General features: G+C 43.0%; 1 protein-coding gene across 2 annotated transcripts; it reads right to left on the bottom strand.

Annotated features, from left to right (window-relative positions):
• Positions 1 to 1474: 1474 nt before the first annotated feature.
• PRDM1 (PR/SET domain 1) lies at positions 1475 to 23634 on the bottom strand. 2 transcript variants are annotated; one of them, XM_045844001.1, is made up of 7 exons: positions 23270 to 23634; positions 21434 to 21682; positions 14955 to 15074; positions 11377 to 11629; positions 5432 to 6534; positions 4836 to 4964; positions 1475 to 4454 (listed from the first exon to the last, which is right to left on the bottom strand). In XM_045844001.1, exons 1-7 carry the CDS (start codon positions 23309 to 23311, stop codon positions 3882 to 3884), a joined length of 2469 nt encoding a protein of 822 aa, XP_045699957.1. In that variant the 5' UTR covers positions 23312 to 23634; the 3' UTR covers positions 1475 to 3881. The 2 variants fall into 2 exon arrangements, with proteins under 2 accessions (XP_045699957.1, XP_045699958.1); XM_045844002.1 differs by lacking the exons at positions 14955 to 15074; positions 21434 to 21682; positions 23270 to 23634 and adding an exon at positions 11817 to 11938.
• Positions 23635 to 24158: the final 524 nt, after the last annotated feature.

The raw sequence follows: 24158 nt of genomic DNA, 5'->3' as shown, positions 1-24158 counted from the left end.
AGAATTGAATGCATCATTTTTTAACAGAGCTTTTATTTTAAGGATTCAGAAGAAGATGATTTCTTCACTTTTGTTTTTGCCCTTTCACAAACAGCTGCATGAAGCCTCCATCCAACTGTGTGGATGCCAGCAGGGCAGACCTGTAGTCCTAGCGAATATTATCTTTTCATGTAACGTTTCATTAAACAGCCAAGTCCTCAAGTGTTCCCAAGATCTATAACTCTCAAGGAAAAAAAGACATACTTTGCCAAGTAAAGAACTATGATTTATGACAGTAACTGTTACTCTCTGGCTCTTATTGGTCTTTGTTTTGAAAAATTATTACCACAATAGTTCTGTAGAATTTAGTAGTTCAACCAGCACCATTTGGCACATTTATGACAATAAGGTTCTGGTTTTCTTAACTCCACAGTTAAGTGTTGGCAGCATTTCAAGTTCTTGGCACAGATGTTTAAGTGAATATAAAGAAGAAACATTAAAAAATTGGGCAGTTCCGACTGCCCACATGTAAGAAGGAGCATTATTTTCTGAGCATGCTGTTAGCATGCGCATGGAACCATGAACTGAGTAATGGATGACGTGGCAAGCATGAAAACCATTTGCAGAGGGCTTTTAGATTTTTTTTCACTGACGGCACTAACACTTTTTTAAAAGCATCTCCTATTCACATCTATCAAGTAAACTCACATTTGTTTGTGCCTGGAAACAGGTTCGTTTCTAGAGCAACCGTGCACAAGTAGATCCCCTCCCACATGACCCTTGGGGCCGCACGGCCACACTGCCATGACGCCTGGGTTTCACACTAACGATGCCCAGCTTCTGGTGAAACAGCAGCTTTCCTGAATTTACATGCACAAGTGGCAAACCTACCTCTCAAGTTAAGTTGTGAAGAAAAAACATACGGTAGGCTGTAGGGCAGGAAGACTCTGCAGAGGCACAGAACACCTTACTTTCTGCGGCCTGCTCAGTGCTGGCTAGCTACCGATGGGCAAAGTGTCCCTTGACAGCTCCCCAGGCCCCCCGCCCCCCCCCCCCGCCCCCGTCAATAGGCTGGTCTATGCACACACACACTGGCACAAGGCTGAAAGGGCATTTCTGGAATCAGTCCAAGCCTGCCTTACCTCCCCACCGTGCCATGCACATCAACAGAGTAAAAAAAAAAGTCCAGTAAAAGTAAACAAGTACCCCCACTTACTGGCTAATGTTCACGATGCTTTCCAGAGAGAACACTTTAATAGCCAACTAAAGAAAAATTAAGGAAAAATCTTACACTGCTGAGTTATGGGAGAGAGAACAGATCACCTCTTCAGATCACTCCCATGTGCTCTCCCTGGTGGAGGGGACCGTGCTGTGGGGGTGGAGGGGGCAGGAGAGACACATTGTGTTGTGCTCAAAATCCGTTCTGGGGCCACCTTTGAGTATGGTGAAGATGTCGCTCACTGGCCCCTCACTAAAGACACTAGACAAGCATTGGTAAAGCATGAACATTTATATTTAATTTACATTTTGACAATTTGCACATAAATAACAACGTAAACCGTATGTAAACACAAGATAGTCTGTCATTCTAGCAAAGAAAAAAGCCCATCACTTTGGTCAGTTTTAACTTTGAGGAAAAACAAATAAAACCACTGTTGATTGTGGGCTCAACATTTCACATGTGAGAGGCCTGGGAAGGAAAGCCAGACGGAGCAGAGAAGCAGGAAGCCCCAAGCCGCTGCGCAGGCCTTGTTGGGAGTCCTACATATGAGAAAGCCGGGGGGGGGGGGGGAGCGAACACAGGGGCACTGGGGACAGAAGAAAGTACTTGGTGGCACTGTCAGTGTGATGATGCTTTGGTTTACCTACAGTTAAGGACTGTGTTGGTCAAACATTGATACATAAAAATTGTCAGTTTTGCTACTTATAGGAACAGATCAATAAGGCTCTTAGGTTTCCCTAGATTATCTGAAATTTGTTTTTCTCATCTGCAGGTTAACATTAGTTGCCATGAACAAAATGTTCAATACGTATGAACCAGATTGCTTAGTGATAGAGCACCCTTAGAAAGGAGGGTGAGAAGTTTATATGGTAAAGGGGCAGTAATGAATTTTCATTTCCACAACCTCAGTGTAACCTCATAATCATCACGTGGCAAAACAAAAGGAAAGCCATCTTAGGTCATCCTCAACAGTGAGAAAAACAGTGTCTTTCTCCCTGGTTGTTATGCAATCCCCACCTTTGCACCAAGGTTTTGGGGTCTCTTACAAGAGTTAGGGGTGCCCAAGCTCACCAATATGATTGTGAGGTCTTCGAGTGTTAAACGAAGTTTCAGAAAGGGTTTTGTTTTCTTTCTTTTTTTTCACCCTTAGGAAAAGTAGGGTTTTTTTTTTAACATGGTTTAGTTCACAATTTAAGTGGTTATAAATATATTATATATACACATGGTACAGTGGTATAAATAGATTTATAAATATACACCCTTCTTCGCTACACCTTGAATGCCGACATGTAACCTTTGGGCTGAGCAGAGTAGAAGACAGGGCGGCTCCGGTTCTGCCATCCTGGAGCACGCTCCGTTCGTCTAGAGTAGCAAACCATGAGATAAGGCATCGTCTCCTGCTCTACTGGACACACGCAATGAGGTAATTGTTGTCGAACGACTTTGCAATGCCCTTTCATCTTCAATTAAATTAACCATAAAATGTAAAAACACAAATACTGAGGACACGCTGAGCTTTACAGAAAGAATACAATTGATGTGTTGGGGATAGGAATGCTCATTACCCGCTTTTACCCCAAGACGAGAATACCCGTTTTTATTTTTGGTTTTTGGTTTTAAAATGTGGCCTGAGCCTTTCTACCTCAAATCCTTCCTGGTAGAGCACCACGTTTGTGCAATTTTGACATAACAATAAAACTCCAACAATGAAAATATGACCCAGACACAAGCCTCCAGATCCCACACACACACTGTGCCTTCGGAAGGGTTTGCAGTGGTTTTAAACATGGCATTTGTCTTCTTCACATTTTCAGTTAATAAGGTGGGATGCAAAAGTCACATCGCCACTTGGGATGGTAACATGACTTTGGGGGTGGGGTGACCCTGGTTTTTTGGAAAGGGAGACAGTTGGCAAAGCCTTGTGACCTTTCTAGTAAATCTGTGGCTGGGAGAAACAAAACTGAACTATCTACAAAAACATACATGATTCCCTTTCTTAGTTATTCTCTTGATGTTATTACTGGGTAATTCTGCACACATACCCCCAAGTTATACAAATGCTGTTCAGACAACATGATCCTATGAATTAACACATCTACTGCATAACTTTGGCAATACCAAAACCTCATTTTCAAACCATGATCACAGAGGGAGGAGGTTGACTGAAGTGACGTATTTGTTCACTGAATCTTAGGGACTCAAGCAGATGTGCAGAACTGTCTACCAAGCATGGCCATGAGACAGAGATATAACATGTACACTCAAATTATAAGGAATTGTTTCCAGTCATTGTAAACGTATTTAATTATTGCTTTTTGAATGATAAAATGTATAATAAATTATGAAGGATTATCATTGAAAAAATAATTATGGCTAGGCAATAGTCTTAGCAATGGGAAGGCTATGCAAACATATTCACAACACAGGTTCAAATATATAGATAGGGTGTAAATAAGTATATATAATATGTATATATATATTGTCTTTGCCTCATTTATGCCCTGAGATTTCAGTAACTTTGGAGTTCCTTCGTTAATTCCAGAGCCACAGGGAAGCCGCCTGACGCCAGGAGAGCTCTGGGGAACTGGGTTTATGTACAAGTAATTTGCTACAGGCGCCCTGACTCGCCAAGTCTTAAGTTAAGAAACAAAAACAAAACATTTGTTGCTTTCTGAAAATCTTAAGGATCCATGGGTTCGACTGTTTCTTGCTTGACCTTGACAGGCCCCAGAGGTAGTGGGTTGCTGAGAGGCAACTTCATGAGGGACGGGTCGGACGACTCGTACAGGTTGCACCCTGAGAGGAGTCCGTTCCCCAGGTTTCTTTGCAAAGACACTTTCAGGCCAGTTTCTTCTTTCTCCTTCCTGACCACGGCCAGAATTTCTTTCTCGACTGCAGAGATCACATCCATGTTGTCCTCCATGTCCTCGAGCCGGTCGGCATTGTCACTGATGTCAAACTTCTCGATTTCTTCGTTGATTCGGGTCAGGTCCTCCAGAGGCAGCCCTGTGGTGGGGGCCACGGGACAGTTCCCCTTCAGGTGGACCTTGAGGCTGCAGAGATGGATGTAGCTCTTGTGGCAATGGGCACACTTGTGGGGCCGCTCCCGGGTGTGCAGGCGCTTGTGGAGTTTCAGGTGCACGAACTGGGTGAACTTGGCAGGGCACACCTTGCACTGGTAAGGCTTCTCCCCGGAGTGGAGTCGCAGGTGGGTCTTGAGGTTGCTGGTGCTGCTGAATCGCTTGTGGCAAACCTGCAGGGTGGGGAAGGGGGCAGAGAAGGGAGAGAGGGAGGCCAGAAGATTAAGAGTTGCCAGTGGGAAGGGCAAGCTTACAAGCCAACGCCCAGCAACCTGGGAGGCGGGAAGCCTCCCTGTGGCAGCTATGGTGTGGCATTAAGCAAACAGGGCGATGTGGCCACACTTCCCACGAGGTGGTGTTTATTTCCCCTGCCATCTCCCACCCACTGAAGCCGGCTGTGTCACCATCTCGACTCACAGCAGGCACAGGGCTATCAGCCCAAGGCCCGGTGGAATTCTCGTGCTGGCTAATCCCTGGGCTATAGGACCTGGGGAGGGCAGGCCCTCAGACTTTTCCTACAAGGGTCAAAAGTGCTACCCCCAAAGACTGCCCACCTGGCATTCATGTGGCTTTTCTCCCGTGTGTACCAGGTAGTGTTTCTGCAGGTGGGCGAGCTGAGTAAAGCCTTTGTTGCAAGTCTGACATTTGAAAGGCCGTTCTCCACTGTGCACTCTGAGGTGGACCTGGGAAGAAGCCGCATGTGTTAGCTCTGCTCTCAGTTGTCTGGAAGACCTAACATTTCTGCTCAAGGACTAGGGCGTTTATGATGCAGAGACTTAAGGAAAGCATCAAGATAAAGGCTTTAAACAGAACAAATAAAGCCCTGAGGTTTTCAGAACACTTTGTTTTGTTTGCGCTAAAGAAACAAAAGTCACAGGCCAGCAGGGACTTTCAACTGATCTTCCAGCCCAAACCCCATGTTCTTATTACTCAGAAGAAACTCAGGAGAGGGGAAGTAACTTGTCCAAAGCCACACAGGCAGAAGAGGCAAAAGCAAAGTCAAACCCACATCAACTATTCCCGGCCCGGATCTCACACTATTGAAAATGAAATTTACAACCTGTGGAAAGTGGGCTGAACATGAAGGTGCATGGGTACTCACAGGGACAGACACTAGCAGACAATCACACCTCTCTACTTTGAGGCTTACCTTCAGATTTGAGAGCTGGCCAAAAGTCTTGGAGCAAACGTTGCATTCATACTTAATCTTGCCATTCTGCTTCTTCAGGGGGTAGGGAAGTGTCTTGTAGCCAGTCATGTTCCTCTTGTTTTTTATGAGACTCATGGCTTCGTCACTGCCGGGGGCTGCCGTCACTGCTGAGGTAGCTTTGGGCTGCACCACGTGTTCTGCCGTGGCAGCCGTGCCCGCAGTGGGAGACCCGCTGGTGGGGCTGCACACCTTGTCCTTCATGCTGGCAGCAGCCCTGGTGAGGGAGAAGGCACTGTGGGGTGCTGGGACCAGCACCTCTCGGGGATGTTCGGGCTGAAGCAACCTGCGAGATCCTTCCGAGGGCAGTGAGCTCGGGAGAGTGGCCGGGTTGAGCGTGGGGTGAGGCAGGTTGCCCCCACCGAAGAAGTTACTGTAGACGGGGTACAACCGGGGGAAGAGGCCGAAGTTGTTGATGCCGTTGATGCTGCCCACGGTGCTCAGGCTGTTACAATTCATGCCGTAGGGGGGTAAGAGGAACTTGGGGTAGTGAGCATTGTAGGAGGGGATGAAGGCTGGTGGGAGGTGGTGGGGAGGCGCGTATCCAGGATAAGAACCCAGACCTTCGGTGCCATAGGGCGCATTCAAGTAGGGGTAAGAGTCTCGATGTTCTTGAGAGCCAGGAGCCAGAGGTGACACGGTGTTCCCTGGGCTGCTGTGAGGGCTGGTGCTTTTGAGGCTTTGGTCGGGGCTGCTTCTTGCCGAGGGACTGGGTGTTGTGGAGGAGGGGAGGGGAGAGTGAGTGATGTACGTGGGCCTCTCCATCCCATAGGCCAGGGATGCTTTCAACAAGTCTTCCGGTAGAGGGGCCCGGATCGGGTACACGACCCGAGGGTAGAAGGGCATGTCAGGGCTCCCGTTTTTCCTGAAGTTGTCAGCGTCCTTTTCTGAAGTGAGGGGTGAAATGTTCGAACGGTAGAAGTCCTTTCCTTTGGAGGGGTTGGAGTCCAGTTTTAGGATTTCTTTCACACTGTACTTGGGGACATTCTTTGGGCAAAGGTCACTCTTCTCAGTGCTCTGCTGCTTTGGATGGCTCTGTGTTTGTGCTGAAATAAAGAAGAAAGGATGATTACTCAGAGGGGTGTGAAGAACTGAAGTGAAATTGCCAAAGCTCTTCTCTCCTTGAGAAAGCCTGAGCACCAGCTGGCCACGAGTGAGAGACACCTGCTTTCTCAACGCCCTCTCATTCTAGAGGGCTTGGGGCCACTCACTCGCAACTGCTCCATTTCCTTCTCAGCAAAACAGGGCACTGGCGGCACTGATCGAGCAAACAGGCCGTTTGGATTATTTTGTTTCCACTAGCAAAAATACCATGTGATGGAAAAGTGCTGTTCAAGCTAGAAGAGGAGAGCTTCCATCAAATGAGGTGGAAAAATACTGGTGTGGGGGGTGTCATAGCTTAAAAGATGTCATTCTGAGGAAATCAGCACACCCTGCAAACTAGATGTGAAAGATTAAGACTCATTTCAAGTAATAAGCAGTCATCAAGTTTTGCCTTCATTCCTGTTCAATGCGAATTTGATAAAACCCTGTTTATACTGCCTGTGCCTAATAGAGAGATGAGACATGTAGATGCCGCCCCTTTCCCTCGATTTGCTGACAACACAAGTATTTCATCAAGGCTTTGCTGGTCTAACCAGGCTCCCAGCATTGCTGTCCTTGGAATCACAAGGCATGACCCAGTCTCTCTGCCAAACCACAACAGGCCCTTCTCGAGCCAGTTCAATTACTTAGAGCACCAAAGAAAACAGGCAGCTAAGATGAAAGCATTTATTCCAAAAGACAGCATATTATGACTTGGTAAACATACTATTCAGGAACAGCAGCAACGAGGACACTTCCAGACTCTCCGGGCCATCGCCAGCCCTACCCCTCCAAACATACGGAACAAACGATGCTTCCAGGAAAACACCAGCCAGAGGAGGGAAAACCAAAAACTCCCTGCTCAGCCTTCCTTGGAAATCAAAAGTAAAACAGATGCTGCTTAGCTGGCACTCAGGTTTATGGAGAGCCATCTCTCGGACAGGAACACCTGCCCCAGCGGGAGGAGTAGGCGGAAGGCAGCAGCCACTGCTGCCTGTGCAGACACCGGGAGAGGCGGGAGAGCCTCGGCACTGGAGGAGGAAAGGTTCAGGGGATGAGGCTGAAGCCTCTGTAAAAGTATCATGCGTCATCTTTAAAAAATATATATCCCTGTCTGATTCAACTAAGAAAGAACTCCAGACTTGATATCTGATAGGTCTAGAAATGAACTCTGTGGAGCTCCAGATGCTGAGCTCTTCGAATCCATTCTCTAGGCTGACAGGCTGGAGGGATTCGATTCCAGCTGGAGAGCCCCTCGGAGAATGTTATCTACTGCTGGCTGTTATCAGTCACTCCCGGGTGAGCCGGCAGCCCCAGAATAAACACGCGGAGACACTATCAGGGAAGAAGCTGATGGGGGCAGTGATGGAAAGCTTGTTGAGGGAGAAGGATTTCTGAGCCACTAAACCAAAATAAATATCCCCTTATCAGGCCAATATCAGTCTTTCAGTGAGGCCCAGCAGGCAGGAAGTTCAAATTGTCACTTTTGTTTTTTAAAGCTGAAATGGTAAAGGAAGAGGGACAACCAAGTTGGAAAACTGATAGGCCAGACGTCTATTTCACAGCCACAGGAAGGAATTTTAGGAGCTTGAAAAAGAATGATTTGGAGGCGTCTGCATAGGCCCCCATTTAAAAAAGAAAGGTGTTACCCTAATAAAGTGAAAACACAGACACTTCACCATCATGACTTTCTGCCATTTGTACGTGGCAAATTCTACCTAAGTCTCTTAATTTCTCCAGTGGCTTCCATACTTCCTTAATTCTAAAATTCAACAAATTAAAGCTGTAAGCAAGAAGTTTAGGTCCATCCATAGCATCGTCCCATCTACTTAGTTAGATGTTCTTACTAAGTGCTCCAATAATTCGATTATTGACCTGAAACAAAGTTAATGATTGGGCCAACAAACAGGAAAGTTGGAATTCCTCATTTTCTACACAAAATACTTAGCACAGTGCCCGGCACAAAGCGAATCCACAAAGAATGTCTGCTATCTCTTACGCCTTTGCACAAACAAATTTACATCCGATTCCAATGCAACATCCAGAGGGAAGCATTAACCCCTCCCGAGATGTTCTAAGGGACAACTCATGCGGTCCCCATGAAGGTACATTTTCAAAAATCATCCTTGAGCAGCTGAGTAATCAGTGGAGCTGGTGTCATTTCTGACTCTCCCACTCAGCAGCAGCTTGAGTTAACATGAAAAAGAAAATCAAGATCTGTTTTTGTTCTTAAATCTTAAATGGCTGTAGGCGGACAGAGTCATTTCAAGAGTGAACTGCTTCTGAAGGCTCTGAGTGGCTTAATTATGCCGACTCACATTTTCGATCTATAATAAGAACCCTCACGACTACAAGAAAGAACCTAGAAGTTCTGCAGTAGGCAAAACAAAGTCTGTTTTCAACTGAAACTGAGAAAGCAGATTAACATTTAGAAGTCTATAATTTGGTCAACTGTTTTCTAGATGGGTTAGTTAGGTTGATAGAAAAAAAATACCAAAAAAACCTTGGGAGGGGTAGGAGTTAATAATTCCGAGTCCTTTTGTTTTTAAAAAATGCCCATTTGTGATTTCTGGTTACTTATTTTTCTCTGCCTCAGTTTGCTTCTAATCTCTCAACAGTCTACCGGCAGAACCATCACCGCCACTAAGGCCCTCACGGAGATGCTGGTACAGATCTTTCCTGTGCTTGAAGCATGGAAACCCAACACAACTCACTTGCTGACACAATCTACCTGTTAGGCCTGATGAAATAGTGGAAATTTTCCTGATCAGAGTCTCAATCATCAGTTACCACACCTAAGACAACTGGTTTCACAATCGGCAGTAGGAGTCTTGGCTTAATGTGACTGGTATTGTTAACCCTCATTCTTTACTATGATTACTGGACAATGAAAGGGTACTTGGAAATTTAGAAAAAAAAATCTGCATAAACAAAAAGGGACACTTGAGGGAAGAAAGGTGTCATTTCATAGTATACTAGATGTTGCTTCTGAACACAAAGGATAAGCGCTTGAATCTTAAAACACTGTGCAAAGCTTTTCATTGTGCGAAGCTCAATAAAAATGCAGGACCATTAAAATCTTTCTTTGATTGGCAGAGGCTAAGGGATATACACAAAGAAGCTTTTTTGTGGTTGGTGCACAGTCACTGGGGTGCATCCCCTCAAACGGAGTTACTGTTTAAAAAAAGAATTCAGAGTCTTTCTCCAAATCCACGAATGAAGAAGCCCAAGGACTGTCAGGAGACCCTCAGAAGCAGGGGACCTGCCATGCCGAGGAGGTTGGGAGAAGCGGCGTATCTCCTCCTGAGATGCCTGCTGGAATCTCAGTTGTCTTTTACCACCAGGCCCTGAGCACCGGGCTCGGCACACACAGGTGGTGAAATAGCTGAATGGCTCTTGGGGTGCTTGGCACCAGGGACATGACAGATTCTTGGGAGCAGTGCAGAGAGATGAGGGAAAAGATTGGCCAGGACCTGGTTACACCCCTCCTGCTCATGTTGGAAGCCAGTTTATTTCCAAACATGCTAAGCCTTCCTCATGAGGCTCATGGGTATGCCATGTACACCTGTGTCTCCATGCATGTGTGTGCAGACCACACATACAAATCTGAAAGGTGATCATGCGGGGGAGATCCTTAATTTTTTATAGCCTTCATTTTCTCAGAACACTACAAGTATAGATCAGGCAGATACTGTGAGATGAACACTAAATAGCTATAGAGATGAATTAGCCCTAAGATAAATTACTGGTTTGTTAACTGGCCCTCCAGTTGAAGTCAAAATTCTAACTTACATTATTATTAACATTCATTCCAAAAGTCTCAAAAACAAAAGTGTTAACTAAAACAATTTAGCCTTCAGATAAAGAAAATGGGAAAACCAATTAACGAATCTGAGTAAAGGGTATCTGGGAATTTTTTGTACTATTCTTGCAACTTCTCCTTAAGTTTGAAATGATTTCAAAACCAAAAGTTACAAAAATGTCAGCATTTAAGTGCTGAAACTTTTAAACCCAAAGGTTTAAAATTTTACTTTAAACATTTAATTTAAAAATGCTTTATTATTTAGTAGTGTAACAGAGAACACACAACCATAGTTGCCACAGGTTGGAATTTTATAGTAATTCTTAAGTCATTCGTAGAGGTGACCTGAGAGTGACTGAAATGAAGCAGCTCTTTGCTGAGAGGTGACGACAGCAACTTTAACCAAATTAAAAAAAAAGCCTGTAAACTTATGGAATTGAGAATTTGTTAAGATAAAGTGATAAGTGGCTACTATGATAACTGATCAGGTGATAAAGGAAGCTGAGATATATAAAATCTTGTCATTCATTTAGAATACTGTATGAAAAATTATAGCTGTGAGTGTTTCTAGAACAAGTCTCCTACGTTCCACATCAGACGGTAACTTAATGACCAAGTGCACATCTCTACAAGATGTCAGTGCACATTTGAAGCACCGACAAACACCACAGATAAGGGGGGCTGTACCTCGCAGATTCAGTGTCAGGACCAATCTCTATTTCACTCCTACCTGCCCCCTTTTGGGTAGATTAGAATTGGACATATATTTCTTCTTCACTTTCTGAATTAAACACTCAAAGTAGCTCTTAATATTTTTTAAATCATCATGTTCTATGCTAGGAAACAGGCACTAAAATTTTCCCCCTTTTTCTCAGTGCCTAGTTTAAGCCACCTACTTGGCCCAACAAATGAAGCCATATAATTAAACAACATGTTATTAGCTCATAGGGGCAGAACCGACATGACTGGCATTTATAATTTTTTTGTTCTATAATCCACTTACTGGGATTCATCACTGTCAGCTCTCCAGGATAAGGGTAGTGAAGCCTCTCTGCAAAGTCCCGACAATACCACACAAGAAGCTCCTGGTTGGCAGGAATGGGCTTAATGGTATAGAAGTAGATGTTCATCCCGTTCTGACACGCAGCCAGGCTTTGCTCCCGGGCAGAGTGCGCCGGATTCACATAGCGCATCCAGTTGCTCTTCTCCTCATTAAAGCCATCGATGAAGTGGTGAAGCTCCCCTCGGGAATAGATCTGTCCAAAAGAGAAGACAGACAGGTTGAAGAAAATCAGCCCCCGGCACCTCCACACAGCAAGCATCCTGTGTGATTTCTGGCTCCCTATCACCTAGTTAGAAAAAGAATCAAATCAGTCTGGCCAGAGTAGTCTTGAATCAGCAGAAATAAGGGCGGAAACAGGTAAGGCACAGTTTGTCAGTTACCTTTCCATTTCAGTTTTTTATCATCTTTTCATGTGGGAAAAATAATAGAAGAATGAAACACAAAATTTCATTTAAACAGCTAGCTGCCTCAGACCAATCAAACCACCAGAGTTCTTCTTTTGCTACTGCAGCGAATGGCAAACGTGTGATGCTTACTAACTTGAGTTCTGATTATGCTGACTTTTAATGCTTTGAGTCACTGGGTAGAAGACCAACCCGACTGAATACGTCAAACCGAGTCTCTCAACTTTTTCTATGGCCTCTGTACTTGCCATTTCCTACACCCCCGCCCAAGGCTTAAACTATGCAAACATCCTCCACCCCCAAGCCTCTGAGTCCAGAAGTAACACTTGTTCATATGAATACTTGGAACCTTGCCTTTTGGTGGAAGCACTGGGTGGGGCAAAGGTGAACTTCACCTGCCATAACAAAGTGAACACCGGGACAGAAGCCAGAATTTGACAGTCTACTGAGGAGTCACTTTTCCTCTTGATAAACACGTTCAGCCTTGCCAAAGGAGGGGAGAGGGAACCCTCGTATCTGGGAAGAGGTTGGCTGAAACACTGCTCTCAGAGCCATAGGCATGTGTTTCCAGAAAAAGAACAGGAAGACACTATGTCGTTCTTTAAAGGCAACACATAATGAAGAATTCAAAGTCTGCCTCAGAGTAATACGACTTCTGGTTAACAGATGCACTCAGTCCACTCGGGGGGGAAAAGGCAGAGGTAAGAACAGGAAAAATTAAAATTTACATTCTTCCTGAAACTACTTCATAAACAATCTTCTTACCCTTCCACAGGAAGTTTTTCTCTCCCACTCTTTTTGAGATGTACCACCTTTTCTTCAGACTTAAGGAATTTCTTTCTACATATACTATCAGTACCTGGTAATCTGCAACTTGCAGTCTCCACGGAGAAGGGCACGGCTCATGGAATAAATTTCGCTCTAACCAGAGAGCAGGTTATTGCTTTGTTCTTAGTCACACACTTTGCTAGACTATAAATTGATTCTGTATTTCACTCAAACGTTATCAGAGACAAAAAGGAACTCTGTCCCTTTAACACAGGCAGTAAACACCAGAATCACTTTCTTTTAAGAGTAACTTCCTGTAAATTGTGAAGGGGGAAATACATGTGGCTTCATCAAAGCAGCTTGTGAGAGCTTTTGCGGTGTGTTTTGTTAAGAGAAAATGGAACAAGGCTGGGCGAATTTGCTATGAAGAGGGGTTTTCAAGTTTGTTTACTCTGATGTGCAAACTTCCAGGAACATGGGGTTCCATCGCTCTTGCACTCTTCGTTGGGCGGAAACTGCTTTCTAAAGCTACGGGTATGTTGATTCCAGTCAGCCTTCCACAGGCTATGATTTACTGTATCCTCATTTAAAAACAGAAATATCGATGCCATGAAGTCACACACACTCTCTCTCTCTCACACACCCACAAGAAAATAAAATAATGCATACGTCAAATGAACACTGCTCCCTATCACCTCACTACATTTCCATATATTATCAAGAAGATTAAAAACGTGCTGACTCATAGTACAGTTACAAGAAATGTCACTGGTTTCTCAACTTGAACATCCCTTCTCTTCTTTGACTGTGTAATTTGCATGAAACTTTTTCTTTACTCACAACAGATGTTCATATTCCTGCCAGCAAAATCAGGATGCTTTTAACAACATGTGGGAAGTTATCTCCTACAATATCTTTCGCATGTAAAAGACTAATTCAAATAAATCCTCCCAAGGATGGCATTTCAGTTACCTATAGTGAATCTTTAATGAACCAGGGAACTGGGACAGAGATGGGTGGTTCTTAGGTATTTCTTGCCCTTGTCAAAATGACCAGGCATTAATGAGATTTATACGAGATTGTCTTAATTCAGACCTGTGACTGCAAGAATACACACCTCTATGGTGCTCCCTTCTGAGAAGATTGTATGGCAATAAAGGCAAAAATGCACTCACTTCCATTTTGCCTGTTTTAAGTCATATATTTTAAGCCTGAGAAAGTTATTAAATAAAAATTGTTAAGCACACAATTCTCGGAGCTCGCTTCTGCTTGGAAAATAGAATTACACATTTCTAAAAACACAAACCTTCTTGGCTTAAAGAAAAAACTTCTTTCTTAGGAACAGCTTCTGAATGATCCCCAAATATATCTTTTATCAAGATACTTGTTCAAAAGGTGTAAGTGTTCTAGGTTAATACTGCCCAAAGTAAGTATTATCCAACTTTTGTTGTTACCATGCAGCTGTTTCTGAAAAGAACTCAAATAATGATTCCCTAATAGCTGTGTACTTTTTATGCAAGTATGTATAAAAAATTACTTTTAAATTTTATGAGTGTATTTTTATTATCTAATTGAGGAAATGACATATCCCACAGAAAGTTTTGGGAACATGGAAAGCAGTTTGATTTTTTCCCTCTGTTCACTTCTAATTTAGGGTCTTTTACTTAAGGATTCCATCTAATTAGTTCACCTTTGAGGTCTTCTCTAGCCCTGATATTCCAAAGGAAATTGTATTGGCCAGACTTTTTGACTGGATATTATAGGAAAGTTTATCATCTTGCATGATTGTAAGCATTTTCCTGATGTTATGAATGTAATCTATATACTGTCAAATCCAGCTGTTTTATGGTGCAAATTTAAACAGGATTAGTCCTGAGGTCCATCTCCATTCCCCAGTGCTATCTTCTACCTATCCTTCTTTAGTGTCACTTATTTTCAAGGTATTTCATTTATGATTATTCTTCCATTCAATTAATGTTAACTCAGCTAAAAATCAAGATGAGGTGAAATCTAAGGCTTGGTGACTCATTACTACTTCCTTGCAAAGAATGCAAATGAGCCTACCCTTGAGGCAAGTAACAAACTGTTTCCTTTCATCACAAAGCTCAATGAATTGCAAAAATTGAGATTCACATATAGTCCATATCTCCATCCCTAACCACATACACGTTGTGTTTCCAGGGCCAAACATCTAGCTGGTTTCATCACACTTGCTTAGAATACGCTGTGTCCGTGGGGACCCTGAATATTTGTGGTGAGGCCCAGTACAAGTTGCAAAAGGAAGTGACCCAGCAATTCTAGCTTAATTTTTTTCTTAATGAATCTGGAAAAATTTTCCATACTTACCCGCCAAAAATATTTCCTGTTGGCATTCTTGGGAACTGTATCATTTGTGTAGATTTCACCTATTAGAGGTCCAAAACGTGTTCCCTTTGGTATGTATTCTTTACTCACAACTCCAATCACCTAAACCAAAACATATGAAACAATTACTTCAACTGTAAAAGATCAACCAATCTTTTATTTCAATGAATTGATTTGTCAAGTGGTAATGCAACTAACAATGATGAAATTATGATATGGTGCCTATGTAATTAACAATGAGCTTCACCTTAGGGGAAGACCATTTTAAAACTCCCAGATCATTACCAAATACTCAACCAAGCATTAAAATAGTCTAGAGGATTATTCTCCACTGACTGAGGGTCCTTTATATTTATTATTACTTTTTATGCTAGAAGAACAAGGGTGCTATGCTAGAATAGAGGGTGACCGTTCTATTTTAGAAGAAGGAGTCAGATACTGCAGAATTAGGTGGACGAGGTTAGACTGTTTCAGCCTCCTCCTAGTTTCCTATTTCTCCTTCTCCCTCAAACCATAAACACAGTGTACTTGAGGGGAATAAAATAGTTTTAACCTCAGAAACCAAAATAATGCTCTTTGGTTGTTCCACAAAGGCCTAAGGAACCAAAAACCAAACACCATTCTATTTTTTTCAACCCAGATGAGTTTTTTTTTCATAGCTCGTAAGTTCTCTTTATGAGGACAGATCTTTCAAGTAACTTTGTTCTTCTCTAGCATGTTCTACTCAACAGTGGTCAGAAGTCCTCCTTTGAAATGGAATTTATACCGAGGACAGTTGTGGGTTCTGAGACCTGTGGGTTCTAAGATCTGAGGAAATGACCTTCTCAGACTAGATGTACCACGAATTCTGACTTTGTAGGGCCTTACTTAAGAAACATGTCAACTATGCCAGTTCCTCCTTGATCGTAAATTTCTTTAAGATGGGGGTGAAAAAAAAATCACCAACCACGAATAAGGAAGCAATTCATCACTATTGAAAAAACTCCTCCACAAAGTAGTCCTTTATACTTTGCAGTTGCAGCTTTGTTTTGGTTTTTATTCACTCAATTTTCCATTTTTATTTTCTTCTCATCCAAAAGAGCCTACAAATTAGTTACTAAATACCACACCAAGTGGACCAAGAGAGGAGGTAAAGACAATATTTCTTTCCAGTTTTTATCTGATGGTTCCCGTGTAACTGTGTATCCGAAATGGTAGGCCCAAATATATAAATCGATAAATGTTCACAGTGGAATATACAATTTGGGTTATGATATGCACTGACACTTCATTAAGTTATGTCAAGAATTCAAACCTGTTTAAATGCATATAGAATAAACATACCTATAAGGTAGGAGTACACTAGTTTTTCTCATATACATTACTCATGAGCAAATAATTAAAAAAAGATTTATTATTCAACATACAAGCCAATGGAACATACCCAGACTGGAAAGACAGAAAAATTTTTTTTTCTATACCTAACACAAGTTGAAACAAGGTTGGTGAACTGGAGTGCTATTTTTGGTCTTTTATGAATTTCTGGCAGACAGGTGAAAAAAGCAGATGTTCATTTCATCCTCTTCCTCTGCCTTCATTTACATCTATCTGCCCTTTCAATAACAGTTTGGCATTATTGGTATTTGTTGGCAGTACAGCTACTGGGGACAGGAGCACCTCAGAACCGTCCCCAGATAAAAATACATACTGAAGCTGAAGTGCACGTACCTGTTCAGAGGCTCATTGTTTATGACATGCTGCTGAACCTAACTAATTTGAAAAATTCAGGGAATTGACCTTTCTGGCACGCAAATCATTTGGCATTCATCTTTGCATGATTATTCCATGATATTAAAATGACAAACAGGAAAAACAAATAATGCCATTTGTTGGTGAGCCAATAATTAGCAGTTGATATTTTCAACATATCCACTTTAAAGCAGTAATTTTAGGAAAGGCACTCAACTGGTTCATCAACTTTGTTTTAAATTACAGTCTCCTGCAGACAGTGTCTTAGGAGTCAGAGCCTGATTGCCAACAAGTAGCATTACATTGAGGTCAGGGTTTTCCTTCCGATTGCCATTCTTTTAACCACGGGTCTCTTGGTTTTCAGCTACCAATCTTATATCAGAAAAACACACAACATTATCTTATGTCCAAAAGAGATCAACTAGAAATTTGTAGAAGACACAGGCCACCCAACCCCTATTTCAGCAATATGGGCAAATCACTGGGGAAGCTCTAAGGCACTATTGGAAGTAACCCATCTCATCTATAATCTTACAAATGCAATAGAGCAGGTAGGACAGAACTAGAAAGGAGTGTGGTGAGAGAGATCAATGAAAATCCTTAAGCCCCAAACAAATGAAAGAACCTCAATATTAGATTATCTTTAGAAGTGGGACAGAACCTTAATATTTTAATGTCTTATACACAAAGCTATAGGATACATACAAACTCATACATATGGATAAATAGACACAAAATCACAGAATTTTTAGGTGGGAAGGAATTATGTATCTAATGTCATCTCTATCCATTCCCAGTCCAGTACTCTAATGTACAATAAACAGCTTCATCTCAAGTTCATGTCTGAGACTTTATTCAAAGAGGACATTAAGAGCCACAACTCTAAGGTTACGGTGCTCAGCCAGGTAGCTGTGAAGGGGAGCAGGAACCAGAGTTTTTTTTAATGGGAAATGGAAGGTCACAGTTCTCCCTCTGGCCCTAGAAAGATCCAGCTAGACATGAATCTTAGCCAACAACAATCTATCCTTGGACTAAGCTCATGATACAGAGGAACCTAGTGTGTGCTCCAGATTTCACAGCACTGAAAAGACTAAGAATGTGTTCACCTAGCTCAGGAGGAAACTTCACTGGAACTGACCAGGGTCCTAAAGCATTTCTGCTGGGGACAGGCTGCTGTGTGCCTTCTATAAACCTAACAGCGAGAGAACACTGGCCTCAACACTTCTTGCCCCCAGAAGCTCTTTAGTGTCATGGTTCTATGCAGAGCCGACCCCTCCACCACAGGAGCAGACCTGTCTCTGTCAGCGGTCTCATTTACAGAACACACCCTGAGGTCTGTGGCTTCTAGACAAAATGAAGATTTCCCAATTTAGGATGGATTGGAGGGCGTGTGAAATTAAAGTCTAATAGCAAAAAGAATGTAAGTTCTTTGTTGGCTATTAAAGCAATTTCCTCCTGTAGGGAGTATTTAGACATACACACAGTAGTGGGTTTTAACCAGAAACATCATTTAGGTCTACATGTGATTATTGAGCACCCTCACCCCAGATTACATTAATATCATTTTAATTACTAGTGATCTCCCCCCTCTCCCCTGCCCCCCTGCATCCCATAAAATGCCTCATTCGATTACAATTATAAGGATTATCTGCACTGAGATGACTAGAACTCTGTCATGGACCAAGACTTCAGCCTGTAATGCACCCCATTTTTAAAAAAGGGGTGGAGTGAAAGGAGATGTTTTTGGAAGGTTTCCTCCTTAATTATCTCTGTATTAAAGGAAATGTGGTAATGCCTCAGTACGTTGTCTCCCAAATAAAAGGGAGTAGGAAGAAAAGGGAATTGCACATTGTGGCAAGATACTTTTTACAGATGGCTTGAGTTAATAATAGACTTCAATCAAAGTGGACCCTGAGCGAGTCCCCTCATCCGTCTGATGTTTATCACCGCACGACACTGGGGGGTCACAGGCTCAGAGTCACAGCACTTCTAGAATGCAAGCCACTTCAGGTCAGGGTACCGCTTCTCAAATACAAATGCTTAAATGGATCTTTCTGTATTCAAATATTCATAGAAAATTATTTCAGGAGGACAAGGGGAAAATCCCCCTAAAAGAATAATGCATCAGTTAAAAAAGTTTTAAAAGTTTTGAATAGTATGTCTATATTTGGTTTGAGTTCTGGAAATAGGAAGTAAGAACAGTCTCATTAAAGGTGCAGAATGATTCTAAACCAAATCTAAAAATGAGGGTCAAGATCAGAAATACGGTTTGTATGTTTTGTTTTTAAACCAAAAGAAAAAAAAAAGGTGCTGACACATTGCACAAATTCATAATGAAAAATGGTCCTGTTCTTCAAAAAACCCCCAGCATGTCAGCACAACAGCACAGAGTGTAACATCTTCTGCTACTTAAATGAAAACATTTAAAGAAGGGCAAGGTAAATCAGTCAAAGGAAAACTACATGTACAAAAGCTTTTTTTTTTTTTTGCCTATTTCCACAGCTTGTGGGACTAACTGAACAATGATAATGTAAACAGCTCATTAACCCTGAAAGTCTCTGGGCGAGTACCCACGTCCACAGCCCTCTTCACTGCCTCAAGGGAGCGGTTTTCTCCCAAAGTTTGGAAAGGAAGGGAGAAGCAGAAAAACAGGTATGAATTCCAGAGTAAGCCTCAGACAGTTATTACAATACATTTGAGTTGGTTTCCTGGTTGCTTTTAAGATTAGGAACTGAAGATGTACGATTTTAGTCAAGTGTTTCAGTTAAATAAAATACAGGAAAATAGAGTGAGAGACCCTGATCTCTTATTTAGTTTAGTTTTGAAGGACCCTCTTAAGGAATACAGGCCCTGCATGTTTTTGTGTGTGCTGAGCATACTGAAATAGGGAGTTATATGTTCAGAGAAAAAAGAACTAAACAAGTTTAATGAAGGATCGGTCTGAAATAGGTTCAGACTATAAATAAAACCACAGTGACACCAAGAGGGGCCAGTGTAGCATAATCAAGAAGCACTCACTGGCTGGGGAAGTCAGAAGGACTTTGCTCTCTCTAAGTCTTGGCTCTGGTTTTAACTTTATACCTTGAGTAAGTGACTACCTTTCTCAACCTTGGACTACATGGTTTAAGGGCATTACTAAATTTATCTGTATGATTTTAAGTTGAATGACAAAAGTGGAAAGACTTAAGCTCTGTGATGAAATGAGGATAAGAGCACTATAGAATTAAAAGGCAAAGATGACCCATGGAATAGAGATTTATTTCAGTCTTAATGGGCTGCACAGGCCAATACAGCACAAATGAAGGTAGGAATTGATCAATGTTTGGTCGAATCTGATACGGGGAAAAAACATACTGCACCTTTAAAGCCACAGCCAAACCTTAAATACCCAGACAAATCCTGCATTGATTCCAGGGGCCACATATTAAGAGACTTTCTATTGAGAAGAGTGTTATTTGAAGAAAGAGGTATAATTAAGGCTGACCTCTGGGGTTACATTTTTAGTAATGTTCACATACAGCTACAATTTAAATTTTGCTTTTTATAAAATCTGTCTCCATTCTCCCAGTAGAGGGGAAAAGGGTTGCTTTTTAGTGAAATTCAAAGTAGAGCTGCTCTATTTAATTTTAGACAACTGTGTCTCCCCCTTACCAAAAACACTGGACTCAGACACAAACAGGAAAGAGACAAAGTATTTCCCAAACAGGCTCCCTGGATCCCTCAAATGCTGTTCCTCCGAAAAGGAAGAGAGTAATTTGCCATGGCTATCGTGAATAGTCCCAGTATCAAATTATGGGTCCCTACAGCAAAGGATCCCCTTTTCACTGCTCTCTGAAGGCGGTAATAGAATTGACAGTGGCTTGTGGTCATGCTGGTGGTGGGAAGTCTGTTGAGCTCTCGATTCCTACAACTCAGCCCAGTACACTAGTGAGAGCAACTGCGGTAGCTGAACGCTCAAAACAAGAGGTGGTTCTGCAAGTTATTTCACAGCTAAACATCACGCCTAACTATAATCGTTATATAAAAGGGTAAACACAAATCCTTTGCTCATTCCAAGTTGGGGTTTTCGGCCCCTTTGAAACAACAAAGAGTGTACCCACTTCAGAGGCCAGTAGGAATCAGCCTGCCAGCCCGGCCAGAGCCAAGGAGCTGCCTCAGATAAACAGTGGTGAGCTCTGAAGTCATCCGGACAGAGGACACTTTTACATGACCCTCTCCTTGGTTTATGCCATCACTTCAGTTCATAAACACCTCAGGGTTTTGAGAATAATTTTAGAAACCCAGCCAATAAAGCTGGCTCGTTAAAAAGAATAAAGCCATCTAATGACCCAAAGGAGACAAAAGAAACATGAAAACTCTTTTCTAAAAAAGAATGTTCTCCCTCCAAAGCTACTGCACACTACCTGGGGGACTAGGGCCGGGTGGCCGAGTGGCCAGCGGCTTTCTCCAAGCTCGCTGACAATTCCGTCCACCCCGTGCTGCAGCTGGGCTTTGCCAAGACATGTCAGCTTGCCAAAAGGTTTAACTGTTTGCTAATTACTGTGGGACAGTGGAGGGCTGAGGAAGTGGGCCCGGAATGACTTGGGGAAAGAGAAAGCAATGAAAGATATGAAGCAAGCGATCAATTATTGACTGGTACTCACAGATCCTCACGGATATAGGAGGCCTCAAGGGCAGGTAGACAGACTTGGCACCAGAGGCCCATCTTCCTCAGCAGTAAACCAGTGACTTACCTCTTTGCTGTTTGCGGCATATTTGAAAATCAGATTCCTGGGTAAGGATGCCTCTGCCTGAACCGAAGTCCCTCCGTCAGCTCCAGAATCCCAGGGGTGATCATTCACAATGTATGTACACTTCTCTTCAAACTCAGCCTCTGTCCACAGTGTCATATCCACGTCTTCCATGTCCATTTTCATGGTCCCCTCGGTCCCCTCTGCCAACCCGTGAAACCTCACAGCGCTGGAGCTACACTTTGGGGCAGCCTGGAAGAGAAGGGCAAGGCCTTTAATCCCCATTGTCCTGTGGCTCCCTCTGAGAGGCTATGACTAATACAGTAGTCTGAAGAGTTTAAAAGCAGATGTGGAGTGCTTGGTACAGTTGAATAAGAGCCAAAAAGCAGTATAAAGAAGATTGCCTTGAAGAGGCAGGGTTTTAGAACGCTACTAGAAGTTAAAAAAAAAAAAAGAAGAAGAAGAATGTGGCAACTTGATTGGGTTAAAAAAAAAAAGAATCACCTCTGAACAATTCCTGGCTTTACCTCTCACGGCTGAAAAATGTTGTGGGCGCTCAGTCCTGCGTCCTAGAACGCCTGGGGTCATGGCTGCCAGACCCTCAGTGCTGTGGAAAAGCTGCCTCAGAAAAGTGTCACAAACAAGGAGAGGAAGAGGAAGGAGCTCTGTCTGCCTGTGAATGAAGCTAAAAATGGAAAGCGCGTGTGGTGCGGGAGCGGAACCCAGCCTGCCTTTTCCAAATGGGGAAGACTGAACTTTCCCACCAGCTCCCGATGCAAAACAACTTTCAAAACAACTTGCCCCCCCCTCCTCCCGCCCCCCCCCCCCAACCCTTTGCTGCATGCTCTCTTTCATCCTCTCAAGTCTGGAAAAGATTGCATCCTGCCAGCATCATCGAGGTGCAGCTCTCAAAATTGTTCGGACCACGGAAAAGAGGAGGAAAAATGGGTGAGGGAGCAAATCGCTCCACAGCGTCTTTTGACTTGTGGGCATCTCACGCCAAATTGAAAAGGCAAAAACAAAACATTAAACTGTTCAACAGAATTCCCGAAAGAGAATTCCTTCAGGAGCCCTCAGCTACAAATAGCACTTTCCATTTAAATCTGAAAGTGTATAAATTCCCAGAAGTCACGGATATGCTACAGTTTACTGTAACTAAAGTTATAACAAATAGAGAAGACTCAGAGGACTCGCTCTGCTTCCACTTGTAAGTGGGTAAAGATCTTCCCGAAAGTCTCCCCTCACCGGCAGATAAAGCATTTTCCAGCGAGGAAAGAAGGTAAACAACTTCTGCGACATTTTCCCATATAAACGTGCTTGACAGAAAGAGGAACGTGGGTATCATCTCCATGTCCGAACGTGTCCCCCTTACACTGTACACATAACAACACCGTGTAAGTCCTTCAGGGTGGCTTCCACATTCTTTTAGCTCTTCCTTAAACATGATGCTTTAAAAAAAAAGTAGCGAGGTTGTTTTCCCTCAGTTACGATTTAAATACTCTGCTTATTTTTATTTAGTTGCAATATGTACAGTCGTGATGCCAAATAAATGTTAAAATAAAACAAAACTTAAAAATTACAACAGCCCATGATAATTACTTTGTTTGATGGGAGCGGGCAGAAGCCACCACTGAAATTTCAGTGAATTGACAATTATGCCTAGAACTGAAAGGGTTAATGATTCATAAGGAAAAAGTCTTAAAAATGTTTGACAGTTCTAAGTGCCTTAAAGCAGAAGCCTTTCTGGTTTCTACTGCGACTACGTTAGCCAAAAAAAAAAAAAAAAGTTTTCAGTTTTCAGATCAATTTCAGATTTACCAAGAAGATCAAGTTCCTTACCAAGGTCGTACCCACACGTTTTTCCAAGCAAATATCCAACATCGGAGATAAATATGGCTCATCTCTCTACACAGTCCACATTTCCTCCGCGGCCCCTCGCGGGCTGGGGACTGACGCGCGCCTCGGCGGTTCTCTGCTGATCCACGGCCGCTCGGCGCCCGCGTCCCGGCTCTGGGCGGCTGCGGCGGACAGGTGCTGCGCGCTGCTCTGCCTCTCCGCAGCACTGGAGGGCCGAGTGTCACGGCAGCACTTTCAGTCTGTGTTAACCAGCGCGGCGGCTGCTCTCCCCTCCCAGCTGCAGATTTCCCATTTGTCTGATTGACTCAACACCAGCGCCTGAAGTGGGGGCGTGGCCTCACCTGGACCAGCGCAGCCTAGCCCAGCCCAGTGCTTTCCCCGATCCCGAGCCTCCGACAGCTTCCTCTCTTCGCGTGTGAATTTCAACGTTCACTTTAAGTCTTCCTGCTTCCCTTTGAAAGCACTTAACCTCAACGTTGACTGGGGCTGTATTGTATTCTAAATACTCCAGACCACCCTCCTTCCTGCTGCGGCTTTTTCAGGGGGCGCACATTCCTTAAATTAAGGGAAACCTAAAAATTACCTAAAATTCTTGTAGTTCCTCGGCTCAAATCCACTGTTACAGACTACACAAAACTTACCTCAAAAAACCAAGTGAAATTATTTTTGCATCTAATGTAACAAAATGTAGCCCTCTAGTCCTCAGGCTATCGCCTATGAAATACACGTTTTCTCTCTCTCACACACAAACACACACACGCACACACACACGCACAGACCTGTAAGCTTCCATTTCTCCTGCTAACATGTGTTCAGATTTGGAAAGACTAACTTCCCTCTTTCAACTATTTAGTAAATAGGGAAATAGGAA

This window comes from Phyllostomus hastatus, unplaced genomic scaffold, assembly GCF_019186645.2.
Source record: "Phyllostomus hastatus isolate PE091 unplaced genomic scaffold, TTU_PhHast_1.1 phas_contig_40, whole genome shotgun sequence".
Classification (NCBI taxonomy): domain Eukaryota; kingdom Metazoa; phylum Chordata; class Mammalia; order Chiroptera; family Phyllostomidae; genus Phyllostomus; species Phyllostomus hastatus.
This window is presented reverse-complemented; position numbering and strand designations above follow the sequence as displayed.

Excerpts from the sequence above, each read along its gene's own strand:
- PRDM1 (XM_045844001.1), bottom strand. The coding sequence starts at position 23,311 with ATGTTGGATATTTGCTTGGAAAAACGTGTGGGTACGACCTTG. Across the intron at positions 21,683-23,269 it reads AACGTGTGGGTACGACCTTG|GCTGCCCCAAAGTGTAGCTC; the intron begins GTAAGGAACTTG and ends CTTCTCTTCCAG. Across the intron at positions 15,075-21,433 it reads ATGCCGCAAACAGCAAAGAG|GTGATTGGAGTTGTGAGTAA; the intron begins GTAAGTCACTGG and ends GTTTTGGTTTAG.